Here is a 23,935-nt window from a genome sequence, read left to right on the forward strand (position 1 = left end):
TATTTTGGAAAATATGAAGGCTTACCTTTCTTTTTGCATGAAGAATAGAATTATTTGAAAAGAATCTTACTTAATTGGAAAAATGATTTTTCTTTTTTTCTTTTTCTTTTTCTTTTTTGAGACAGAGTCCCACTCTATCGCCAGGCCGGAGTGCCGTGGTGCAATCTTGGCTCACTGCAACCTCTGCTTCCCGGGTTCAAGCAATTCTCCTGCCTCAGCCTCCCAAGTAGCTATAGGCATCCACCACCACACCCAGCCAATTTTTGTATTTTTAGTAGAGATGGGGTTTTACCTTGTTGGCCAGGATGGGCTTGATCTTTTGACCTCATGATCTGCCTGCCTTGGCCTCCCCAAAGTGCTGGGATTACAGGAGTGAGCCACCACACCCAGCCTGTTTTCATTTCTAATTGAAAACCAACACAACACCTAAAATAGTACAGAAATATAAAAAGTAGAACATAAAGTTTTCTTAAAATTTCCAGGCTATAATATGTTTTTCCACACCATGCCCCATGACAGATGAAGAATCTAAGATTCAGCTATGTGGTATCACATTATTACTAGTAATTGGTACCAGAACTTGAGAACTTTTGCCTTTCAAATGTCCTCTGGTAGAAAGTTACCAGTTTCAATGAGGGCCTTTCCGTAGAGATTTGAAAAGAAGATTGGTGCTTTGTGAACAAATATACCTTCAGGTTTGGATAGTTTTGTGGAGGCAACAGGAGAAGAAAAGAAAAACTTGTTGCCAGTAAAAAAAAGCTGTGGTGCAGCTGCTATGGAAAACAGCAGCCTTTCTTCAAAAAGCTGAACAGAATTACACTGTGGCCCAGCAATTTCACTTCTGGGTGTTTTCCCCAAAGAATTGAAAGCAGTTTTGAACAGATACTTCTATACCCATATTCATGTAGCATTATGCACAATAGTCAAAAGATAGAAGGAACCCAAGTGTCTATCATTGGATAAATGAATAAACCAAATACAGTATTTACATACAATGGAATAATACCCGGCCTAAAAAAGAAAGGAAATTCTGATACAGGCTATGCCTTGGATGAACCTGGATTACATTATGCTAATTAAAATGAGCCAGACGCCAAAGTGCAGATACTACATGATTCATATATGAGGTATCAAGAAGTGAAATTCAGAGAGCAAAAAGTAGTAGAATGGTGGTTGACAGAGACTGGGAGGGAAGGGGGAGCTGTTTGATGGGTACAGAGTTTCAGTACAGGAAAATGAAAAGGTTTGGGGTATTGATAGTAGTGATGATTACACAACAGTGTAGATGTGTTTAATGCTGTTTAATAATAGTTGTCGCGATGGCTCACGCCTGTAATCCCAGCACTTTGGGAGGCCGAGGCGGGTGGATCACGAGGTCAAGAGATCAAGACCATCCTGGTCAACATGGTGAAACCCCGTCTCTACTAAAACTACAAAAAATTAGCTGGGCATGGTGGCATGTGCCTGTAATCCCAGCTACTCAGGAGGCTGAGGCAGGAGAATTGCCTGAACCCAGGAGGCGGAGGTTGCGGTGAGCTGAGATCGCGCCATTGCACTCCAGCCTGGGTAAAAAAAGCGAAACCCCCTCTCAAAAAAAAAAAAAAAAAAAAAAAAAAAATGGTTGCAATGATCCTTTTAAATAGTTGTATTAAAACAGTCGACTTGATTGAACAGTAGATTGTGCTGGCAAGGAAAAAATAGTGAGAAAGGAATGGGAAAAGATCGATTGTCAGAAAAAAGGGACAGAGGGAGTTTTTTATTTGTTCTTTCCTGGGAGCAGATAGGACCAGGAGTTGACCTACTGGAAAGAGCTGTTGGCCACAGAGAGGCCTGGCTTTTGCAGTGCCCCATAAATACCCATTTTTCTTATAGTGAACTAAATATATGACATAAGCTCTAGTAAATTTCAGATATGTAATATCATAACTTACGGGTGGGAATTCAAATTGGCCCAGATTTTCTCTTCAGTTTTAATTGTTCATACATTTGCTTTAGCTTTTCTTTTCTAGGATGCCCTAGGTATCCTCTAGAAACACTAACAATAAGGGTTCACAGATACATCAAGGACATTCATTATCCCAGTGTTCATAGTAGTGAAAATTTGAAAGGAATTTAAATGACTGTCAGCTTGTTAGAAATAACTCATAATCATATAAAATGGGGTCCCACAGAGTTCTTTAAAACAGGGAGAAAAGTCTGTATGTGCTAATATTTGGAAGAATGTTGACAGGATATTAAGTGAAAACTTGTAAAACCAGATAGAATATTACCTTAATTTAAAAATAAAAATAAAAGGAATGTACATATTTGCATATGTGTTTGTTATTATATACATAGAAAGATATCTGGATCAATAAATGCCCAAATGAGAGTGTCTGAGAGGGGGTGATATTACATGGCACTTACTTTGTGAGCTACTTTGTCAATGTTATTTTTAAACATTCACATATTTACCTTATGAAGGAGAAAATAAAGAATAATTAAAATGGATATCAGAGTGATAATAACTACCCACTGCCTGAGTGCATTTGGTGTTTTTGTCATTTTCGTGTTTGGAAAGCAGTATACCTTAGTGTTCTTTGCATTATTTCTCTGTGAGTATTGGGAACACTAGAGACACATGATACAGGGGCTCCTCGGGAAAAAAGTACGCTTGATGCATGTCTTTAGAATCAGCCAAATACAGAATATCACCCATGTCCATGTTTTTCCTTGTTCTCATAGATGTTGCCAGAGGAAAATTGCTCATTTTAATGGAAGCCAGATTGTCAGCCCTCTATAAATTGGAGAGTGACTATGAGATCCTTGAAAGGTAAATATTCAAATAGTTGCTCTGTGGGGGTGGGGTTGGGGGTGGGGGTGTATGTGTCTGGGTGTGCCTTTAGTTTTAAAAAGGAAAAATCTTTATTATCCAAAAGCTGCATGATTCAAATTTAGTTTTGAGTACTAATACTAAGTACTTTACAGTCACACATTATAGCATTAATGGCTAAGGAGCCAGCAAACCACAGGTGAGTGGTGGCTTGGCTTGATGGGGCTGTAGCCTCCTATTTGATTTAATTTAATTGTGAGTTTGCCTTTCTCCTTTTCTAGATTTCCTGGTGCCTATCTTAAAGGCAAGAAGTACAGGCCCTTGTTTGACTATTTTGTGAAGGTAAGCTCAGGGACTGCTACTGTGGGGACTCTCCACAATCTGATTATTTGATAGCTGGGATGAGGTGATAAGTGGAATTCACATTACCTTACTGTTATATTGCTCGTTTGACTGTACCTGAATCCAGAAAGTCTGCTTTAGTGCTAACAAAATTAAATCGTTTGTGTTGCTTTCTTGTTTTAGAGGATTTTTTTTTTTTGAAACAGGATCTCCTTTGCCCCCTAGGCTTGAGTACAGTGGCACAATCATGGCTCACCCCAGCCTCAACCTCTTGGGCTCAAGTGATGCCCCCCTGTCCCAAGTAGCTGGGACTACTGGCATACACCACCACCACACCTGGCCAAGTTTTTCATTTTTTGTAGAGACAGAATCTCACTATGTTACCCACATTGGTCTTGAACTCATCGGATTACAAGCATGAGCCTCTGCACCTGGCTATGACTTTTTTTCCTCAAATTATATGAATAATCACTTTACATTTGATTGGATTTTTATGTGTATATTTTTATTACATGTAGTTTACATATCCAGGGCATTTATTTAGGTTTTTTGTGGGTTTTTTTTGTTTGTTTGTTTGTTTTTTGACTAATTTAAGATAGTCATCAGAATAAAACATCGTGTGTAAAAGTAAACACAATTTTATTTCAAGGAGGTTAATGAGGCAGGTATTTAAATCTAGGTACCATGACAGGGCTCATACCTTTAGCACCTTAGTTTCTTCAGAGTCATAAAGTTGTTTTATGTGGTTTTATTTTCCCACAATGGAGAATCCACAGCTACAGCTGCAAACCCTGTCACCCACACTCCCTCACCAAAAGAGTGTTGTCAAGCAGGATTTCCTCCATCCTTATTTAAAGGTCTTGAAATGAGATAATAAGCAGGCCTGGCTTTATTGGTTATGTGGAAATAATAATCAACTGGACATATCACTTACATCCCATCCCCCCAAAAAAAACATTTGCTGAACGCTCTGTTGTTTCTGTTCCTTGTAGGGAGAGTCTGGTTGATTCAGGAGACCTCCATGGCTTGGGCCCTATCCACAGTGTGTCTGTTACCTGCCTCCTCGCTTTTGTGCTTCTTGTTTTTCTACATTTCTTCTTGCCTACATAATGGCCTTCTTCCTCCCACGTTGCTGCCCAGTGGATTTCCATATGCTCTCTCTTCATCCCATTCCTCCCTTCAAGCATTAGTTATTTCCCAGCATTCAGGACATGCCCTCCCCAGTCGCTGTGCAGCAGACCTGCTTCCTGACCACATTCTCCCATGCTACTTTAGACATATCCTTTATTCGATCAAACTGGCTCTTTCCTTTCCTGCTTCCCTGCCTTTTTTATTAAGTTTTCCTACCATTTTAAAAGTATTTATCTTTTTTTCTTTCATGTGTAGATATGCTGAGTTAACTCACCCTTCAAGTCTGAACTCAGATGTCATCTGAAAGTTTTCTGAAATGCATCTTTGGTTTCTCCCTTGGAGAAATGTCTTTAGTTTATTCTCCTATCGTGTATCTTAACACACTTTGTTTTATGTTGTATTTTTTTATTATCTAAAATCTCTTCCACTGGATCAGTGACGCTTCACCTTTCTGAATCACAAATCCTATTGAGAACCCAAAGAAAGCTCAACCCTCTGAAAAAATGCACATGGACAGACTAGACAGGAACTTTAGGTTAAACAGAGGTCTGTCTGGAATATGCACTCGGTACACATCCAGTTGAATAACACCTAGCCATTAAATAAACTTCTTAAACTGCCTGAGACCTTCGGTGACTTTAGACGAGTACTATAAGTTGTTTGACCCGGGACAGAATTCATCTGATATTCACTGACATATACCTGTTCTGAAATACCAAGGGAAGTTGTGTCAGCAGACATTGCCAATGGAGCAGCATTGCCGCTCCTAGTGGTTGGTATCTGCTGACCTGGGTGGAAGCAGCCCAGCCATGGCCTGGATAGTCCCCAGGTGGACCCTGAGAGACAAGATGCAGTGACTTAGTCTATACTGATTCTAAGTATAGAACATGTAATTCTAAGGACCCATGTATTCTTTCTGTTTAAACTATCAAAATTTGAGCACCTATCATACCATAACTTCTAAAATGTTTCAAGGTGATTTGGGTTACAGCAATGAAATTTTATGGTTATTTTCCAAGTTCAGTTTTAAGTTTCAAAGAGACAGAGTCCTGTGCTGAAGTTGAAATAACATTGTATTTGCAACCAGAAGACTTGTTTCAGGTCATGGTTTCATCACTGTTGTGTGATTTGGGTAAAGACTAATCTTTGTTCTGAGTTTGCTTATCTGTGAAATGCAAATACAGCCAGAATATTTTTAAGACATGGGATTACTAATAGCTTTTTCACAGGATTTTAGGAGTTAAATGTGAAAATACTTTTTAACCAATGCAAAAAGGAAGGACATCCCAGTTTGGAAGAAACAGTGGTTTGTGGAAAGAAATGTAAAGAGGTGAAAGTAGAAAGAGTAGGTCTATTAGCATTTTATGTATTAACGTGATGATATTGCTGTTGCAAAGAAAATAAAATTGAACACATTTCCCCTGAGTCTTAAAAGGTGGTGGAGTACCTGTAAATAGAACTTACTACTTGTGGCTCCCACCTGTTCCTTTCGAGATTTGCCTTCATAACTGAATAACTTGAGCTGAGTTGAAAGGAAAAAGAGAAGCAAAACATATACAGTGATTGAAAATGTACCAGTAAGCGAATATCCTAGACTGCATACTAGGAGCAAAAATGGAGGAAGGGAGAACTAATGAAAAACATCAGTTTGGGCTGGACACCTTGGCTCACACCTGTAATCCCAGCAGTTTGGGAGGCCAAGGCAGGTGGATCACAAGGTCAGGAGCTCAAGACCAGCCTGGCCAACATAGTGAAACCCCATCTCCGCTAAAAATACAAAATTAGCTGGGCGTGGTGGTGGGCACCTGTAATCCCAGCTACTCAGGAGGCTGAGGCTGCAGAATTGCTTGCACTTGGGAGGCGGAATTTGCAGTCAGTCGAGATTGCACTACTGCAATCCAGCCTGTGTGACAACAACAACAAAAAAAAAAAAAATCAGTTTGTAACCAAGGAAATTAAAAATTTTTATCTGCCAGTCTCCAGATAATTATTTGATTTATAAGTAGAAACTTTTTATTTATGAGAAAAATGTATTGAATTAGCATGTTTCTTCCCAACCTGAATTATTCTTTCTTTAATATTTCTGGAAATAATTTTACATGTTGAAAGTGTTTTCAGGTTCTTAAGAAAAACTGTTACGAAGTTAACATTGTAATATAGTAATGTTTCATCCCTGAAGCCTGCTGCCTTTTTTTCTAGTGTAAAGAGAATGGCGCTTTCACTGTGCTCGTTGACAACTATGTGAAGGAAGAAGAAGGCACAGGGGTTGTCCACCAAGCTCCTTACTTTGGTGCTGTGAGTAGCATAAATCTGGCAAATGTATTTGAAAAGTATGTCGGTGGCCACTTTTCATAGATGCTGAGTCATGGGTCTCATCATGTTGGGCCACCAGGTTGGCCTCTTTTCTGACTCACTGCCTGCAAGATGGCTTTTAAAATTTGCATCTGCAATTCCCTTTCATTCATCCTAAGCTAATTTCTGGAAAGAGTGGGTAAAATTCAGGGCCACTTCCAGTCGTTTAATCTTTCTAAAAGGCCACAGTGCCTTGCTGTGTCTTTATTTATTCATTCATGCAGTACTCTTTCTGTTATACAGTTCTGTGAGTTTTGACAGGCATCTAGAGATGTGCAGGTGCCTCAGCCTCCAAAATACACACCATTCTCATCACCTCTGCTGTGTTCTTAATTAAATGCTACATGATCAGAAGGGGGAATTTGACCTCTCCTCTCAAAACTGTACTCTTCAGTTAATTTTGTATTTTGCCCCGAATGGTTTTTCTAAAAACACTTTCCCTTTCATGTAATTTTTGTATGAATAAAAACAAAATAACATAAAGGAACATGCTTTGCAGTAAACCACCTCTCACCTTAAATCATGGTGCTGCCACTAGTGGCCAGTTCCAAGCTAAGTTGCTTGGCCTGTCTGGATTTCCTTTGCCTCCTCTGTAGCATGGTGTAGCACCTACACATTACTCTAGGCTTGATCATTTTGTTGGTGAGAGGCATTGGAAATGTGACTTTGTTCTAAAAGGCAGTGAGAGTAGTCTGTCTTCATTTGCCATTTTGCTTTTATGCTTAATCTCTGGGATTTTATTTTATTTATTATAGATATATGGGGTGCATTTATATATGTGTGTGTGTGTGTATATATATATATATATATATATGTATGTATGTATGTACATTTTTTTACATTGATTTGTAGAGGTAAAATCTGGGCTTTTAATGTAACCATCACTTGAAGTTTTATTCTGGAAATCTTGAAACAGACACAGAAGAAAATATTATAATTCTTTTTGTCACATCATCCAGCTGCGTTCTCAACATTTTGGTAATCTCTCTTGTTTTCTTCCTCTGTATAGTACCACACTTTTTATTTTGGCTGGAGGATTCAGAAGCAAATCCTCAACATCATGTCTTTCATGTATTAGTAATTCTAGCTGCATCTCTGACTAATAAGGACTTTTATTTTCACTGTAGCCACTGTGCCATTGTTATTTATAGCCAATAAAGTCAGCAATTCCTTAATAATCACCCAATACCTGGTCCATATTCAGTTTTGATGGAAGAAAGTATTCTTGATAATGCTACTTAAGAGTTTTAGGAACTAGTCACATACTGTTCATAATCATTTTAGGGCCAACCAGTATGGTTAGTTACCCCACTGATAGTAGATGATTAAAAAGGTAACTTCTTGGTTTTGAATTGTAGTTTAGGTTTTCTTTTTAAATGTAGGCATTTGTCATTAACTCTAGAGTTCTATCTCATAGCACTCTGAGTGCCATGCACATTAACTCTATAGAAGATTCTGAACGCCATGCGCGTTAATGTTATGGAAGATTTATTCTTTAAACTGTAGCCTTTAACCCCAATTGGTAAATATTTTCTCTCTCTCCTTTCTTTCTTTCTTTCTTTTCTTTCTTTCTTTTTTTTTTCATTTGAGACAGTCTTCCTCTGTCGCCCAGGCTGGAGTGCAATGGTACGATCTTGGCTCACTGCAACCTCTGCCTCCTGGGTTCAAGCAATTCTCCTGCCTCAGCCTCCCAAGTAGCTGGGGTTACAGACACCCACCACCTCACCTGGCTAATTTTTTGTACTTTCAGAAGAGACGGGGTTTCACCAGTGTTGGCCAGGCTGGTCTCAAACTCCTGACCTCAGGTGATCCGCACACCTTGGCCTCCCAAAGTGCTGGGATTACAGGTGTAAGCCACCGTGCCCCACCTTGGTAAACATTTTCTGAGAGGCCTTCTTTTGCTAGGCAAGGTAGTGTTTGATCTCTGCGGAGTCTGTGCACTTGTGCGTCATCATGTTGAACATCACTTGTTCTGGATGCATTTAGGAAAACTGCTCTTAGCTTAATGCACTGGATAGAGTTACTTGCTCCACACTCAGTAGTTCAAATTGCTGCACTTAGGGGCTTTTCCTGTCCACCCACATGACACCACACCAGTCAGCCTCAGCACAGGGAGAGGTGAACACAGATCCAGGTGGAAACATGTCCACTTTCCAGGTTGTCTTGGAGTCAATCCAGAGTGTGGTTTCACTAACATAAGGCAGTCTCTTTAATTTTATATTTAGGCATCATAGCACAGTGGTGAAGCTCTGGAGCCTAGCATTGCTGCCTCATAGCTGAGTTATTTCTTGGTACCTTGACTTTCCTATCTGTAAAATAGAGATGATTGCTAATTTGTGTAAGAGGAGCACCTGGTGAAAGCCTTCTTTGTAGGATCATTGGGAGGTGTCTTGTTTTGTTTTCATGCCATTTTGTCTAAGAGCATTGTGAGGTGTAAGTGAGCATATGTAAAGTGCTCAGAATACCGTGTCACATAGCACTTTGCTAAGCATTTGCTCTATTGTTAACAGTCTTCAAAATATATTCCTGAAGCTTCATGGTATAAGCTATGCCAGTTGAGACCCAGTTTGCTTATTTGAAAAGTAAATACTTTGGATTTTTAGGTCAGTGTTGCCATCCTTTGGGGTCTTCCTTGAGAGGGTGCAAATCCAAATGTACATCAAGCATGTAATACTAACAGACCATGCCTCATACTTGTGTGTATTTTGGTTTTTGGGTGTGCTACTGTTATAAACCAAATTTGATTCAGTTTTAAAACATTCATGTGTGGCTGCTCTGCCTATGGAGTAGCCATTCTTCATTCCTTTACTTTCTTAATTAACTTCCTTTCACTTAAAAAAAAAATCATATGTGTCATTTATCTTCTCATTTAGTGAATACTCAGGTATATATAGAGGTCTGGAAAATAATATTTGAGAAGACTGGACTGGATGATCTAATCCCTGTCCAACTAGGAGGCTCTGGTTCTCCTAATGGTTTTGAGTTACCTTCAGTTAACAGGATAAAGTTAATGACATGTATATGTTATAATATAGAACAATTATCTTGGGACTCTGTTACCTCATGCTTCTTCCCCACACCCATACTTAGAATGTTTTATTCTTCTCTCCTTTTTGCCTTTTCTCAGGATGACTATCGGGTCTGTATGGACTTCAACATTATTCGGAAAGACTCACTCCCCGTTTGTCCTGTGGATGCATCAGGCTGCTTCACAGCAGAGGTGACACACTTTGCAGGACAGTATGTGAAGGTCTGTATTCCATATGGCATAGAAGGGTGTCTGTTACTTTTGATTAGTCTCCATCATGGTTTATAATTGTATTGTAATTCTTCTAGGAAGTTGTTTTTACTTAGTGTTGTCGTCACATAAAATCAGTAAAGATGTTATCAGTTATGTTCAGAGGGTCTCATATCTTTAGAGGAAGCATGCTGTAATTTCACAGGGAGAGATCAGAAAAACTGCCCCGGTTTATGCCTCATAAAGCAACTTTGTGACCTTGGGGTAATCATTTCAGAAAGAAAACTTTATGACCTTAAATGTTGTGGAATGTACTTGACTTGAAGTTAGTGACTAAAAATAATTAATATTTGTTATTTGTGCCTTTTATTCATAACAATATCAGACTCTAGTAATACATTGTTCCTAAATATTACAGTATGTTTTAATGGCTGAATTTTAATTTTTTTTAACAGGATGCTGACAAAAGTATCATCAGGACTTTGAAGGAACAAGGCCGACTTCTGGTTGCCAGCACCTTCACTCACAGCTACCCTTTTTGCTGGAGGTCAGAAGTGTTGAGATTCACTTAGGGTGGCTGGTAGAATATTATAGAAATATTAGGAAAGGTTATAGATTAATCTAAAACCTATAACCTTTCCTAATTCTTTGTGTTTGTGTGTGTTTTTATTGTTTTTTTGAGACAGTCTCGCCCAATCACCCAGGCTGGAGTGCAGTGGCACAATCTCAGCTCACTGCAACCTCTGCCTCCACGGTTCAAGCGATCCTCCTGCCTCAGCCTCCCGAGTAGCTGGGACTATAGGCACGTGCCACCAAGCCTGGCTAATTTTTTGTATTTTTAGTACAGACGGGGTTTCCCGATGTTAGCCAGACTGATCTCGATCTCCTGGCCTCGTGATCTGTCTAGCTCGGCCCCCCAAAGCGCTGGGATTACAGGTGTGAGCCACCATGCACAGCAACCTTTCCTAATATTGCTGTAATATTTTGCCATCCACCCCGAGTGAATCTCAACAAGAAGAAACAAAGACTGTGTTGTAGCTAGAGCTTCCAATCTGTGCTTACACTTTCTGTGTTTGCCTGTTCCATATTTGTGGTGTTCATCTTATTTGTATCATTTAGAGCCGGTTTGGGAAGCTGCTTCTTACTTTATTTTTAGGAGAGTTGGGTTTTTTGTTGTTATTTTGAGACAGGGTCTCACTCTGTTGCCCATGCTGGAGTGCAGTGCTGCATTCATGGCTTACTGCACCCTTCACCTCCCCAGCTTAAGCAATCCTGTCACCTCAGCTTCTGGAGTAGCTGGGACTATATAGGTGGTGCCATCACACCTGGCTAGCTTTTGCATTTCTTTTAGAAAGGGGATTTCGCCATGTTGTCCAGGCTGGTCTCAAACTCCTGGGCTCAAGTAATCCTCCCACCCTGGCCTCCCAAATTGCTAAGATTATAGGCATGAGCCAGCCACAATGCCTGGTCTAGGAGAGTTTTGTGAATGGCCAAAATTCATTCTTTCCTTTTTTTTTGAGACAGAGTCTTGCTCTGTCACCCAGACTGGAGTGTAGTGGTGCAATCTTGGCTCACTGCAACCTCCATCTCTCAGGTTCAAGCTATTCTTCTGCCTCAGCCTCCTGAGTAGTTGGGACTACGGGTGCGTGCCACTACACCTGGCTAATTATTTTTGTATTTTTAGTAGAGGCAGGGTTTCACTGTGTTAGCCAAGATGGCCTCAATCTCCTGACCTCGTGATCTACCCGCCTCAGCCTCCCAAAGTGCTGGGAATACAGGCATGAGCCACCATGCCCGGCCTTAAAAGTCTTACTTTCCTAAGGAACTATGTGAGAAAAATAGTCCTGTACAAATCTGTTTTGTGTTTTGGCCACATTTTTTTAGGATGAGAAACATCTCTAAAATTTTGTAATGGAATTGAATGAAAAATTTAATGTGATTTTAATGTTTAATGTAAGCCCATGCTATAAAGGCGTTGGTGAACATGAAATGTTCAGTTGCATCATATTTGGTTTTCACATTGCCTCTTCCATGCTGAAGTTGAAGTTGACATTGTTTCTTAGACAATTGTCACCAGCAGAACCATATTTTTTTTTCCTGGTCTTGTTCTTATATTAGTTTTTGCCTTTCTTAACTATTGTGGAAAGAGATGACCAATTTTGGAGACTTAGATGCTTTTATCTGTAACAAAAATAAATATTAGCAGAAGGCCAAGTAAGTGATGATGCTGTCAATAAAACATGAAAAGTGGGTCTTACCCTGGTGCCTGCTAGTCCAACCTGAGCAGCTATGTCTCTGTTTCTGCTTCCCTAGATCAGACACTCCCCTCATTTACAAAGCAGTGCCCAGCTGGTTTGTACGAGTAGAGAACATGGTGGACCAGCTCCTAAGGAACAATGACCTGTGCTACTGGTGAGCAGTAAAATGTATTTCTTCATAGTGTCTTTTGTCATGTCGTTAGTAGGTGTGTTTTACACTTCCCCCAAATCCATTTTCCATTATGTATTATAATAGCTATCTTTTATTCTGCGTGTTTAGGAACACAAAATAATTCAAATGATGTTATAGTACAGAAGTAATATCTTTCTTGTTATAAAGTATATAAGGGAGTTTTTTTCTTTTTAAACTCAGTAGAAATGAGAAACTCACATTTATTTGATTTATGGAATGAAATGACTTTGAAAAAATGTGGCTGTTCGCTAGCCTTCAGTAATAGTCATTTTCAGATATACCTGCAAATGCCATGTGTACTTAACTGTTGTCGGTCCTGTAGTGAATAATGTCCCCTGTGCTTGGCTTTATGGATAAGCTCCAAGCACAGAAACCTTTATTTTCCTCAGCTGATATGTGTCCTGCAGGCGATTACCCAAGAGGTATCATTTCAGCCTCTGGGTACAAAATGAAACAAGGCTTGAACCTATGTATTTCAGAAGAATGTTTTTCACTACAAGTTTTAAAGGTAATCACCACTTCATTTCACAAGGACCCAACTAGATTCAAAAACCGTATTTGTGTTTAGGAGAATGGGGAGAATCTCAAGACAATAAGGAAAATGCTTATAAACTAGCTTTCTAATATTTCTTAGCAGAGTGGTCCTGATTTATCAAAAGACAGCTTTTCATTTTTAGAGCCAATATGCTAATTAGTTCCCCTAATGTGTAAGATACTAGATATAGAATATTAATAAGATAACCTCAAGGGGGTGCAGGCATATAAACTGATCTTTGAAGTACAGGGCAGTAACTGTAGTGCCCAAGAGAAGAAGGGAAGGTTTGGTAGCCTACCCTGACAGAGCCTTGTGCTTGGAAAGGATTTCTGCAAAGCTGAACCTCAAGGAATAAAGAGCATTGGGAGTGGGATGGATGCAGAGGGGAGGAAGGCTGCATAGCACAGGGCAGGCATGGGCAAAGGCAGTTAAGTGAGAAAGATTCTAGGGAACTTGCTTCATTGTCGGAGCATGAAATTCAAGACCAAGGATGATCAGAGAGGAGACTATAGTGGGGGCCGCTAGAACAGCTACCAATCGCCTGGCCTGTTTGGAGCCTTTGCTTAAGCAGTTCAGTAAAATTGCTGTGGTGAGGATACTGTAAAGAGTAGAGTTGTATGGGATGAGGCTGGCTAGAGTAAGGGTGACTGGTTAGAGGTTTGTGGCAGCCATACTGCAGTTGAAGAGGAGGACATGGGAGGCCTGTGTGCTGTGGTGGTGTTATCTATTGGATGTAGGTCATTGATGGCAGCACAGACTGTTGCGTGTGCTATGCTGTGCATTTAGAAGACACACTCTTTGAAGTGAGCTCCATGTTTCCAGATTGTTTGCTCCACAAAGCATTACACGAAGGATCGCATGGATATAATTTACAATTTGGAATTACTAATATTCTTATGTGACTGCTTATGTGATCTGTTTATTGCAGGGTCCCAGAGTTTGTGCGAGAAAAACGATTTGGAAATTGGCTGAAAGATGCACGTGACTGGGCAATTTCCAGAAACAGATACTGGGGCACCCCTATCCCACTGTGGGTCAGTGATGACTTTGAGGAGGTGAGGCAGGGCAGTATTCCCTTGTGTTGATTTTTGCTAAAGCATTTTGTTCATGAAAAAGAATTGGGTTTCTTTTTTCTTTGCCACTTTTTTATTTCATCTTTTTTCCTCTATTCCTTCCTGACATAAAATAATCATGACATAAAATAATCTGTTTTTAGGGTTTTTAACTTCTTTTTTCCTTGAATTAAATACAATTTATAGAATTCCCTCTGTAAAAAATAAAAGGATACAGTTTTCTGAGGGAAATCCACACTTCAAATGTTTTTTCTTGTGTTTCTCTGATGTCTTTTCTTCCCCCTGCATTAAGTTGTATCATTAGCTTGTGGTTAAACTGACTTTACAGATAATGAAAAATGAAAACTTGAAAAGAAATTTATCAAAGCATTGCAGACCTTTAACTTCTAGAATCAAGTGAGTGAGAGGGTGTGTGTGGATATATAGATGTATGCATATATACTATGTCCTCGCTTAATGTCATACAGAAGTTTTTTTTTTTTTTTTGAGACGGAGTTTCGCTCTTGTTACCCAGGCTGGAGTGCAATGGCGCGATCTCGGCTCACCGCAACCTCCGCCTCCTGGGTTCAGGCAATTCTCCTGCCTCAGCCTCCTGAGTAGCTGGGATTACAGGCACGCGCCACCATGCCCAGCTAAACAAAAGTTCTTAATAACTGTGACTTTAGGCCAGGTGTGATGGCTCACACATGTAATCTCAGCACTTAGGGAGGCCAAGGCAGGAGAATCACTTGAGGCCAGAAATTTGAGACCAGCCTAGACAACATAGTGGGGTACCATCTCTACAAAACCGTTTATTAAATTAGCCAGGCATGGTGGTACACGCCAGTTAGACCCTGCTACTGGGACCGCTCAATGATGTCAGGTGAGAACTTACTATACAGATAGATCTCTGTGTGGCCTTCTGTCCAATGCTGACAGCATTGTAGCAATGACGAGCAGTGGCACCCTAGGGACCTTGGTGAATCTCCCATAGCGACCTGAAAGGCAACAGTGAAGTAGCTGAATCAGAAGACTTTTCAAGACTGAGTAGGAAAGGCAGAGAAAGAGGGCACCAGTGTTCACTAGGAGCTGAAGCTCCTTGGATGAGAACCCACAGCAGCTCCTACTGTTGTGGCCCTTGTCAGATGATCCCTCCATTCTGAGTGCCCCAGCTAGCCCCATCCCTCACTGTGGTCTCACAAGGTTACAATACCACATTGTTACTGTTTCTTTTCTATGTTTCATAATGTTTAGAAACTCAAATACTTGAATTTTTTAAAAAATGAAAAGGAAACTCAAATACTTGCTGTTTTAGTCTTTTAGTGTTGCTACAAAGGAATACATGAAGCTGGGTAATTTATAAAGAAGAATAGTTTATTTGGCTTATGATTCTGGATGACTGGAAAGCTTAAAACTAGACATGTGCATCTGAGGAGGACCTCAGGCTGCATCCACTTATGATGGAAGGCTGGACAGGAGCCAGAGTATGCAGAGATCACATGGCAAGAGAAGAAGCGGGGGAGGTGGGGTGGGGGCAGGCCATTGTGTTATAGTTGCATGCAGAATTCTGTACTGTCACATGCTGTACAAATTTGTAGCCCAGAAGTAATAGGCTCCATCATATCGCCTAGGTATGTTTTAGGCCATCCCATCTAGGTTTGCGTAAGTTGTTCTGTGATGTTTGTGTAATGAAATCACCCTAACAGCGCATTTCTCAGAATGTATTCTTGTCCTTAAGCACTGTATGACTATAATTTAGTTCTAGCTTTTTCTTGGAAAGATTCTAGATTAATGAGCTAGATTCAGGTGCCAGGAAGAAACTGAGATGGCTTAGAGCAATAATCTAAGATGCTTCACTTATGCCGGTTACTTTGATGATCTGCACTTAATAAAGGCTTAATGCCTATTGAGAGTATGGCTATGAATGTTTAAGATTTTCTCTAGGTAGGGACTCCCTCTGGTATTGGCATGGAAACAAAGGAGCAGTGTCAACAATGGCCTCTTCAGAGACTAAGCTGTGTCTTTCGTGAGAGAGAAGCCACATTAGCGGATACTACGCTTCAGCCCAGATTGGTGTGTTAATGTGCTTAATGTGCCTTTAAAGAAAATCATCAGTCTCAGGCCCAGCGCAACGCCTGTAATCCCAACACTTGGGAGGCCAAGGCTGGCTGATCACTCAAGTCCAAGAGTTTGAGACGAGGGCATCATGGTGAAACCCTCTCTCTACTAAAAATACAAAAAAAATAGCTGGGCTGGGTGGTGCCTGCCTATAGTCCCAGCTATTTGAGAGCTGAGGTGAGAGGATCACCTGAGCCCAGGAAGCTGAGGCTGCAGTGAGATGTGATTGCGCCACTGCACTCCAGCCTGGGCAATGGGAGTGAGAACCTGTCTCAAAAAAAAAAGGAAAGAGAAAATCATCAGTCTCTCTCAAACTAAACATGCATACTATGTAAATGAACTCAGTATTTGCTCTGCTTGGCTCTAAGGAGCTCCTGCTATTGAACTTTGTTTTTGGCAGGTAGTATGCATTGGGTCAGTGGCAGAACTTGAAGAACTCTCGGGAGCAAAGATCACAGATCTCCACAGAGAGAGGTCAGTTTCCAAATGTTTGATTCACTTCAGTTTTATCATTCTCCTATTAAGACCTGGTCTTTAGCTGATTACAGAGCTATACATGGAAGTGACTAGTTTGCTGAAGTACTTTGTTGATGACTCATGTCATATTGTGGTATTGTGGCCTCTGTCCTTATGAAATATGAGGTGAAAGGTGCATAACCTTTCAGATGGAGGGATTCATGGTGCTCTCAGAAAGGCTTTGAGAATTGTTGATGTTTCTGTTTGCAAATGTGTATTATATCTTGTCAGAGTTTTGTGTTTCCTATTTACAGTTAAACTTCAAGGACTGTTATGCTTATATTTAATAGAAATGGCTACTTTTCTGTTTGTCAGCATTGACCACCTGACCATTCCTTCACGCTGTGGGAAGGGATCCTTGCACCGCATCTCTGAAGTGTTTGACTGTTGGTTTGAGAGTGGCAGCATGCCCTATGCTCAGGTTCATTATCCATTTGAAAACAAGAGGGAGTTTGAGGATGCTTTTCCTGCAGACTTCATTGCTGAGGGCATCGACCAAACCAGAGGATGGTATGCCCCCTTGTTCTTTCATCACATGTTTAACTGATTGTATTTTATTTAGGGAATATTTTACTAAGTCCCTGCCATTTATCTACTTGGTGCTGGGGAGATTGTGGCAAATAAGACAGGCTTCATTCCTGCCCTGTGTCACCAAGCATGGACATTAAAGTGCCTTTTGAGTAGGAATCTCCCACTACAATAGGGCTATAGTTTTACAATTTGAATTATCTCACTGACGTTTTAGAATATATGTTATATTGGAAGTTTAAATGATAAAAATCAATATGTGTTCATAGCTTACTCACTTGAGATCATTTACTCAAATGTGTAATGAGTATTTGCATAAAAGACAGTAGGTTGGGTGGTAGAAATTTGAGGAATAGTTGGAAATGTGCTCAGATACTGAGGCTAGCCTTATAAATCAACATTCTAAAAAATCCAGATTTTTAATAATATACATATAGGGGGAGGATTTGAGCATTGATTTATCTGGTGCTTTAAGTAAAGCAGTTCTTCTTAATTGGAAAAAGGTGAATTACTTTCTTTCCATGGATGGGCTTTGCTGACCCAGGTTTTTTGTTTTTTGTTTTTTTTAAGACGGAGTTTCGCTCTTGTTACCCAAGCTGGAGTGCAATGGCGCGATCTCGGCTCACCGCAACCTCCGCCTCCTGGGTTCAGGCAATTCTCCTGCCTCAGCCTCCTGAGTAGCTGGGATTACAGGCACGCGCCACCATGCCCAGCTGATTTTTTGTATTTTTAGTAGAGACGGGGTTTCGCCATGTTGACCAGGATGGTCTCGATCTCTTGACCTCGTGATCCACCCGCCTCGGCCTCCCAAAGTGCTGGGATTACAGGCGTGAGCCACCGCGCCCGGCTCAGGTTTTTTTTTTTTTTTTATTATTATTTTCATTAACAGATGTTGAGTGTTTTCTCATAGTTTATTTTTATTTTTTAAGATGGAGTCTTGCTCTGCTGCCCAAATTGAAATGCAATGGCATGATCTCAGCTCACTGCAACCTCCACCTCCTGGGTTCAAACAATTCTTGTGCCTCACCCTCCCAAGTAGCTGGGTCTACAGGTACCTGCCACTGCATCCAGCTAATTTTTGTATTTTTAGTAGAGTCGGGGTTTCATCATGTTGGCCAGGCTGGCCTTGAACTCCTGACCTCAAGTGACCTGCCTGCCTCCACCTCCCAAAGTACTGGGATTACAGCCGTGAGCCACTGCGCCCACCCCAGATTTTAATTATACATTCAGAGTAATGTTTCTGCAGGGGTTTGTTTGAGGAATTGTTGATGTCATTTTCTCCTTTGACATCTTTGGGTAATCATTGAATTCAAGTCTTCATGTTCTGGAATGTGCTATTTTCAGATTCCAATCCTTTTTGTCTATAGGAACAGCTACCCAGAAAAAAAAAATTATATTTTTAGAAAGGGTTGGATGCCTTACCAGTGAGCTTGTTCCTTTGAGGAGTAGCAAAGTCCGTTAGCTGGTTCCTCATATGGGCCCCGTGTTCTTGCTGCCTCCTTCTCCATCCCTGAGGCCTGGGCTGCTTCTCCTGGGCATCAGGGCTCCTCCCAGCTCTCCTTTAGAACTGGAGTAGGCAATATTTGGACAAGTGTTTATGTTAACCATGGGGTCTGGTCTCCTCAGCTCATGTCCCTTGATGTTCCGTGAGTGCTGGACTAGGTGAGGTAAGCAGGAGAGCATCACCCCCAGGACAGAGCAGGAATATGATAGAGTTCATTTGGGGAACAAGCTAGCGTATAAATGAGGTACCCAACATTTTACAGAATAAAAGCATTTTTCTAGTCTGCCTTATCACTTTGGATGAGAGTGCATTTTGCATCTTTTGTCATCTGATTGTCCGTCCCATATGATCTTGGGCCACCCCTCATTTTTAGCCAGGCGCTTCTGGATTGTCCTGAAAGGCCACCCAATGCTGCCTTGTGGCTTTCCACATTGACTTCCTAGGAGACCTGGTAGCAGAGAAATCGTCAGTAAATCATTCCAGACCTTTATTTCATGTTTTTTTTTTTTTTCAAATCATAGACTGTACTTTGACTGGTCTGTGGTGGGTCCTGTGTCTCTGTTTGTTTTTTTGTTGTTTTTTTTTTCTCCAGTAACCAGGATTAAGAATCATTGCTTTAAGTGACTATCAAATAGTATGATTTCTCAAAAATATAAATTTAGTTCAATTAATAAATATAGCTTCTTTCTTATACTTGGACTTCATTTCTATTTTTATTGAACTGTTGGGTTGTTGGGGTTTTTTCAGGTTTTATACCCTGCTGGTGCTGGCCACGGCCCTCTTTGGACAACCACCTTTCAAGAATGTAATTGTGAATGGGCTCATCCTGGCAAGGTAGGTCAATTCCTTTGTTGTAGTGATGGATGGAGCTTTGTCTCCACTGTTTCTCAAGAAGGAGTGTGTGAGAGCTAAGCCTGATGGAGATGGAGGAAGGGGAGGACTTTTTTCATGCTGTGCTACTACTAGTAACATAATGCTACTTAGTGATATTACCAGTAGTAAAATAGCATTTACTAAACTTAGCATTTTATGAAGTACTTTTGCGTATACATCTTATTTCGTCCATACATCAGTCCTTTCATGTAGATTTTGTTGTCCTTTTTTTTTAACATATGAGGAAGCTGTGGGTCCTAAAGACCACAGGTGCTCAGGATCAAAGCTAGTGACAGCCACACCAGGTTCAACCCAGGTACTCTGCCACCAGATCTCATTCTCCCCCTCATCTAAAACTTCCTCCCAGTGGGTGTTACTTCCTGCTTTTTAATATTATAAAGGAGTCTCATTTTTCATTTATTACCTGTAGTCATTAAGGATAAAAATAAACATAAACAAAAATTTAAATGAAATATTTACCCACACAGAAATCCTGCTTTATATGCTGTGTGGGGAGGAAGAGGATGTCACCTAACATTTTGTGCATCCTTTTTTTTTTTTTTTTTTTTTTTTGCTAGGCCCCATTGTGTGCATTTTCACGTCTTAATTCATTTAACCCTCGGAACCATTCGAGATGGGTCCTATAATCACCCCATTTTGACCTTCGAGGAATCCGAGGGACAGAAAAAGAACACACAGCCAATGAGTGGTAAATGCAAGTTTTGAACTCAGGCAGTCTGCCTCTGTGGTATGTGTGCTGCCTTTTTTTTTTTTTTTTTTTTTTTTTAATGGAGAATGGTATTGAGAGCCCTGCGCTGTGGCTCATGCATTGTAATCCCAGCACTTTGGGAGGCTGAGGTTGGTGAATCACCTGAGTTCAGGAGTTTGAGACCAGCCTGGCCTTGGTGAAATCCCATCTCTACTAAAAATACAAAATTAGCGGGTGCAGTGGTGCACACCTGTAATCCCAGCTACTTGGGAGGCAGAGGCACAAGAATCTGTTGAACCTGGGAGGTATAAGTTGGAGTGAGCCAAGATCACTGTACTCTAACCTAGGTGATAGAGTGAGGCTCCATCTCAAAAAAAAAAAAATGGAAAATTGTATTGAGATCATTGTAGATTTGCATACAATCATGAAAAATAATAGCCCTTGTATTCTTTGCCCAGTTTCCCTCAGTGGTCACATTTTACAAATGTGTGTATATCACAGTATATATCACAACCAGGATATTGATACAGTCCATCAATCTTATTCAGATTTCCCTAGTTTTACATATATTTATTTGCTTATATGCATTTACTTATACACAACTATCACGTGTGTAGGGTTTTGTATCCACCAGCACAGCCAAGATACTGGATGATTTCGACGCCAAAGGCTCCCTCCTGCATTGCCCTTTAATAACTACATTCATCCCCCACTGACCTTCCCACTGTCATCCCCAATCCGTGGCAACCACTGGCTTTTTCTCCATCTCTATAATTTTGTCATTTCAAGAATGTTATATAAATAGAATCCTACAGTAACTAATTTGGGGACATTGGCTTTTTTTCTTTTTCTGTTTTTTTGAGATGAAGTCTCACTGTGTCACCCAGGCTGGAGTGCAGTGGCGCAATGTCAGCTCACTGCAACCTCCACCTCCTAGGCTCAAGCGATTCTCCCATCTCAGCCTCCTGAGTAGCTGGGACCACAGGCATGCACCATCACACCTAGCTAATATTTTGTATTTTTGGTAGAGAAAGGGTTTTACCATGTTGGCCAGGCTGGTTTTGAGCTCCTGAGCTCAGGTTATCCACCTGCCTCAGCCTCCCAAAGTGCTGGGATTACAGGCTTGAGCCACAGCACTCAGCTGGCTTTTTTTCAGTCCACATAATTCCATTGAGATTTCAGATGGCTGCGCATACCAATAGTTCATTCCTTTCTATGGATAAGTAGCATTCTGTATTATGGGTATGTCATGGTTGTTTGACCATCTACCTCTTGAAGGACATCTGGGTTGCTTCTAACGTTTGCCAATTGTGATTAAAGCTGCTGTGAACAATTTTTTTAAAGGTTTTTATGATAATGTAAATTTTCATTTCTCTGGGACATATTCTGACACATCTTCCTGTTTCAGTCTACCCTGAAACTTCCTCATGGACTTATTATGATATTCAAGAAGTTTGCAAATATTAAAATATCCTACTGATGTATCTTAACACTTTCCATTTCTTATTTGAGATGGAGTCTTGCTCTGCTGCCCAGACTAGAGTGTAGTGGTGTAATCTCAGCTCACCACAACTTCTGCCTCCAGGCTCAGGCAGTTCTCCTGCCTTAACCTCCCCAGTAGTGGGGATCACAGGTGTGTACCACCATGCCTGGCTAATTTTCATATTTTTAGTAAGAGATGGGGTTTCACCATGTTGGCCAGGCTGGTCTTGAACTCCTGACCTTAGTTGGTCCACCTGCCTTGCCCTCCCAAAGCGCTAGAATTAATATATGTGAGGCACGGTGCCTAGCCTGTTAACGCTTAACTTCTGAGTTACTCCTTCCCATTTCCTTTTTTGTATTCCTATTTGGAAATGATTTATATCCTTATATCAGGATCATCTGTGATATTGACTTAATTGGCATCTCCCTTTTGTTTTACAAGTGATGGCCAAAAAATGAGCAAACGGAAAAAGAATTATCCAGATCCAGTTTCCATTCTCCAGAAGTATGGTGCTGATGCGCTCAGGTACAAACCAGTGCTTTTCCTTGTGTGTATTTATTGTTTTTTATGTAAGCATCTCCTATACTATTAGAATTCTTAGATTTGGTTTATAGTTAGGTTTTTAACAACACATCTCTGTTATAATTTGGGTGTTATGTTGGTATGCTTGTTGATCTTCAACTCCCCAAATAGTTTTCTAGATCATAAAGGCATTTTTAAACCTAGAGGTCTGTTTGGGGAAGAGGACCTACCTCTGTTGGGTGTTGAGCTGTCCAAGTCTTCCCCAGGCTAGATTTGGATTGCCTCTGCCTTACTTCTTTCTAGGTTCCCTGTCTTGTTGGTATTTGAATTCTCTTTCATCATTTATTTTAATTTTGTGCTTACAGAGCCATGTGAGATATATCTATGCTAGAGCTAATAAAAAACTAATATTGAAAAGCTTTTGGGGAAATTTGAGCCACTGCTTGAGGTAGTTGTAATCACAAAATCACACAACGTTCGAGTTGAAAGGGACCTAGAGATCTTGTTCGGCATCTTTTTGTCCTGGACATGAGACCAATGCCCAGACCTGTCACACAGCACCATCATACAGCACCTGTGTTGCGCAGGAGCCATTAGTGTGGGGCTCTCCCCCAACTCTCCACTGTCTCTTAAACTCACCCTTGGCACTGCTGGCCATTTGGGCTGGGTAATTCTTTGTGGTAGTAATTTTTTGTAGGATGTTTAACAGCATTCCTGACCTCTGCCCACCAAATGTCAAGACTGTGTTCTGTGAAGGCTGCTCCTTATGAGTTCCTCTGTCTGCAAGCAGCAAATGTGCAGGTCGTGTCCATGGGAAGGAGACAGTGGCTCTTGACAAGGACCAGGCCAGCCTTCCTCTTAGTACTAGTGTACCCCATTGGTCCTGCAGTGAGACTGGCATAAGATGCATTTTGGTGCCATATTTTATTATCAGATTATATACGCCTTTTATAATTTCCTAGGTCTCTTACACAAAGCGAGAGTGAGTTTTGTGAATTTTAAATTGACCACTCAAAGAGTATTCATAGTTTCTCCCTTTCATAGAAAGTAGGCTGATTTTCATCTTGCTCTCTCAGTATGTCAAGTAGTAATAATTGGTTTACTGTCTAAGCATCTTTTTTGTCTAATTTTTCTCCCACTTCCAGATTATATCTGATTAACTCCCCTGTGGTGAGAGCAGAAAACCTCCGCTTTAAAGAGGAGGGTGTGCGGGACGTCCTTAAGGATGTTCTGCTCCCATGGTACAATGCCTACCGCTTCTTCATCCAGAATGTTGTGAGGCTTCAGAAGGTATGAGCTGCAGGGGGCTGCACATGTGCCTGCCACATCTCCACAGCGCTCTCTTCACCAAGCTGTGTGGTGGAGCTCTGTGTAAGACTGTAGGGCTGCTGTTCCTGCTGCCTGTTGCTGGTAACTTAGAGTCATTGGGAGGCCATATGCGCAGGTGGGGAAGGTATCTGGGGTTTGGGCTGTGCCGGGACCATGGGGCCTCACCTGCAGAAGGGTTGTGTAACATAGTTGTTTAGCGGCCAGTTCTTTTTTGGGGGGGTGGGGGGAGGGGCGGAGTCTCAGTCTTGTCACCCAGACTGGAGTGCAAAAGCGCAGCCTTGGCTCACCTCTGCCTCCTGGGTTCAAGCAATTCTTCTGCCACAGCCTCCCCAGTAGCTGGGATTACAGGAGCTCACCACCATGCCCAGGTAATTTTTTTCTATTATTACTGGAGATGGGGGTTTCACCATGTTGGCCAGGCTGGTCTCGAACTCCTGACC

General features: G+C 41.0%; 1 protein-coding gene across 17 annotated transcripts in view; it reads left to right on the forward strand.

Moving 5' to 3' along the window:
• The window catches only part of IARS1 (isoleucyl-tRNA synthetase 1), a 73,007-nt gene that overhangs the window by 10,647 nt on the left and 38,425 nt on the right, over window positions 1-23,935 (forward strand). For all 17 annotated transcript variants that reach the window (XR_004263563.1, XR_004263562.1, XR_004263561.1 and 14 more), the window contains exons 8-19: window positions 2,725-2,812; window positions 3,094-3,154; window positions 6,485-6,580; window positions 9,765-9,887; window positions 10,331-10,422; window positions 12,189-12,287; window positions 13,790-13,916; window positions 16,432-16,505; window positions 16,863-17,057; window positions 19,327-19,413; window positions 22,086-22,169; window positions 23,312-23,456. Coding sequence is in view for 14 of the 17 variants with exons in the window: in XM_032260497.1 (XP_032116388.1) it covers window positions 2,725-2,812; window positions 3,094-3,154; window positions 6,485-6,580; window positions 9,765-9,887; window positions 10,331-10,422; window positions 12,189-12,287; window positions 13,790-13,916; window positions 16,432-16,505; window positions 16,863-17,057; window positions 19,327-19,413; window positions 22,086-22,169; window positions 23,312-23,456 (1,271 nt within the window). In the remaining 3 variants the exon portion in view is untranslated. The remainder of the gene's footprint in view (window positions 1-2,724; window positions 2,813-3,093; window positions 3,155-6,484; window positions 6,581-9,764; window positions 9,888-10,330; window positions 10,423-12,188; window positions 12,288-13,789; window positions 13,917-16,431; window positions 16,506-16,862; window positions 17,058-19,326; window positions 19,414-22,085; window positions 22,170-23,311; window positions 23,457-23,935) is intronic.

This window comes from Sapajus apella, unplaced genomic scaffold, assembly GCF_009761245.1.
Source record: "Sapajus apella isolate SASKATOON/1434 unplaced genomic scaffold, GSC_monkey_1.0 scaffold118, whole genome shotgun sequence".
NCBI lineage: Eukaryota > Metazoa > Chordata > Mammalia > Primates > Cebidae > Sapajus > Sapajus apella.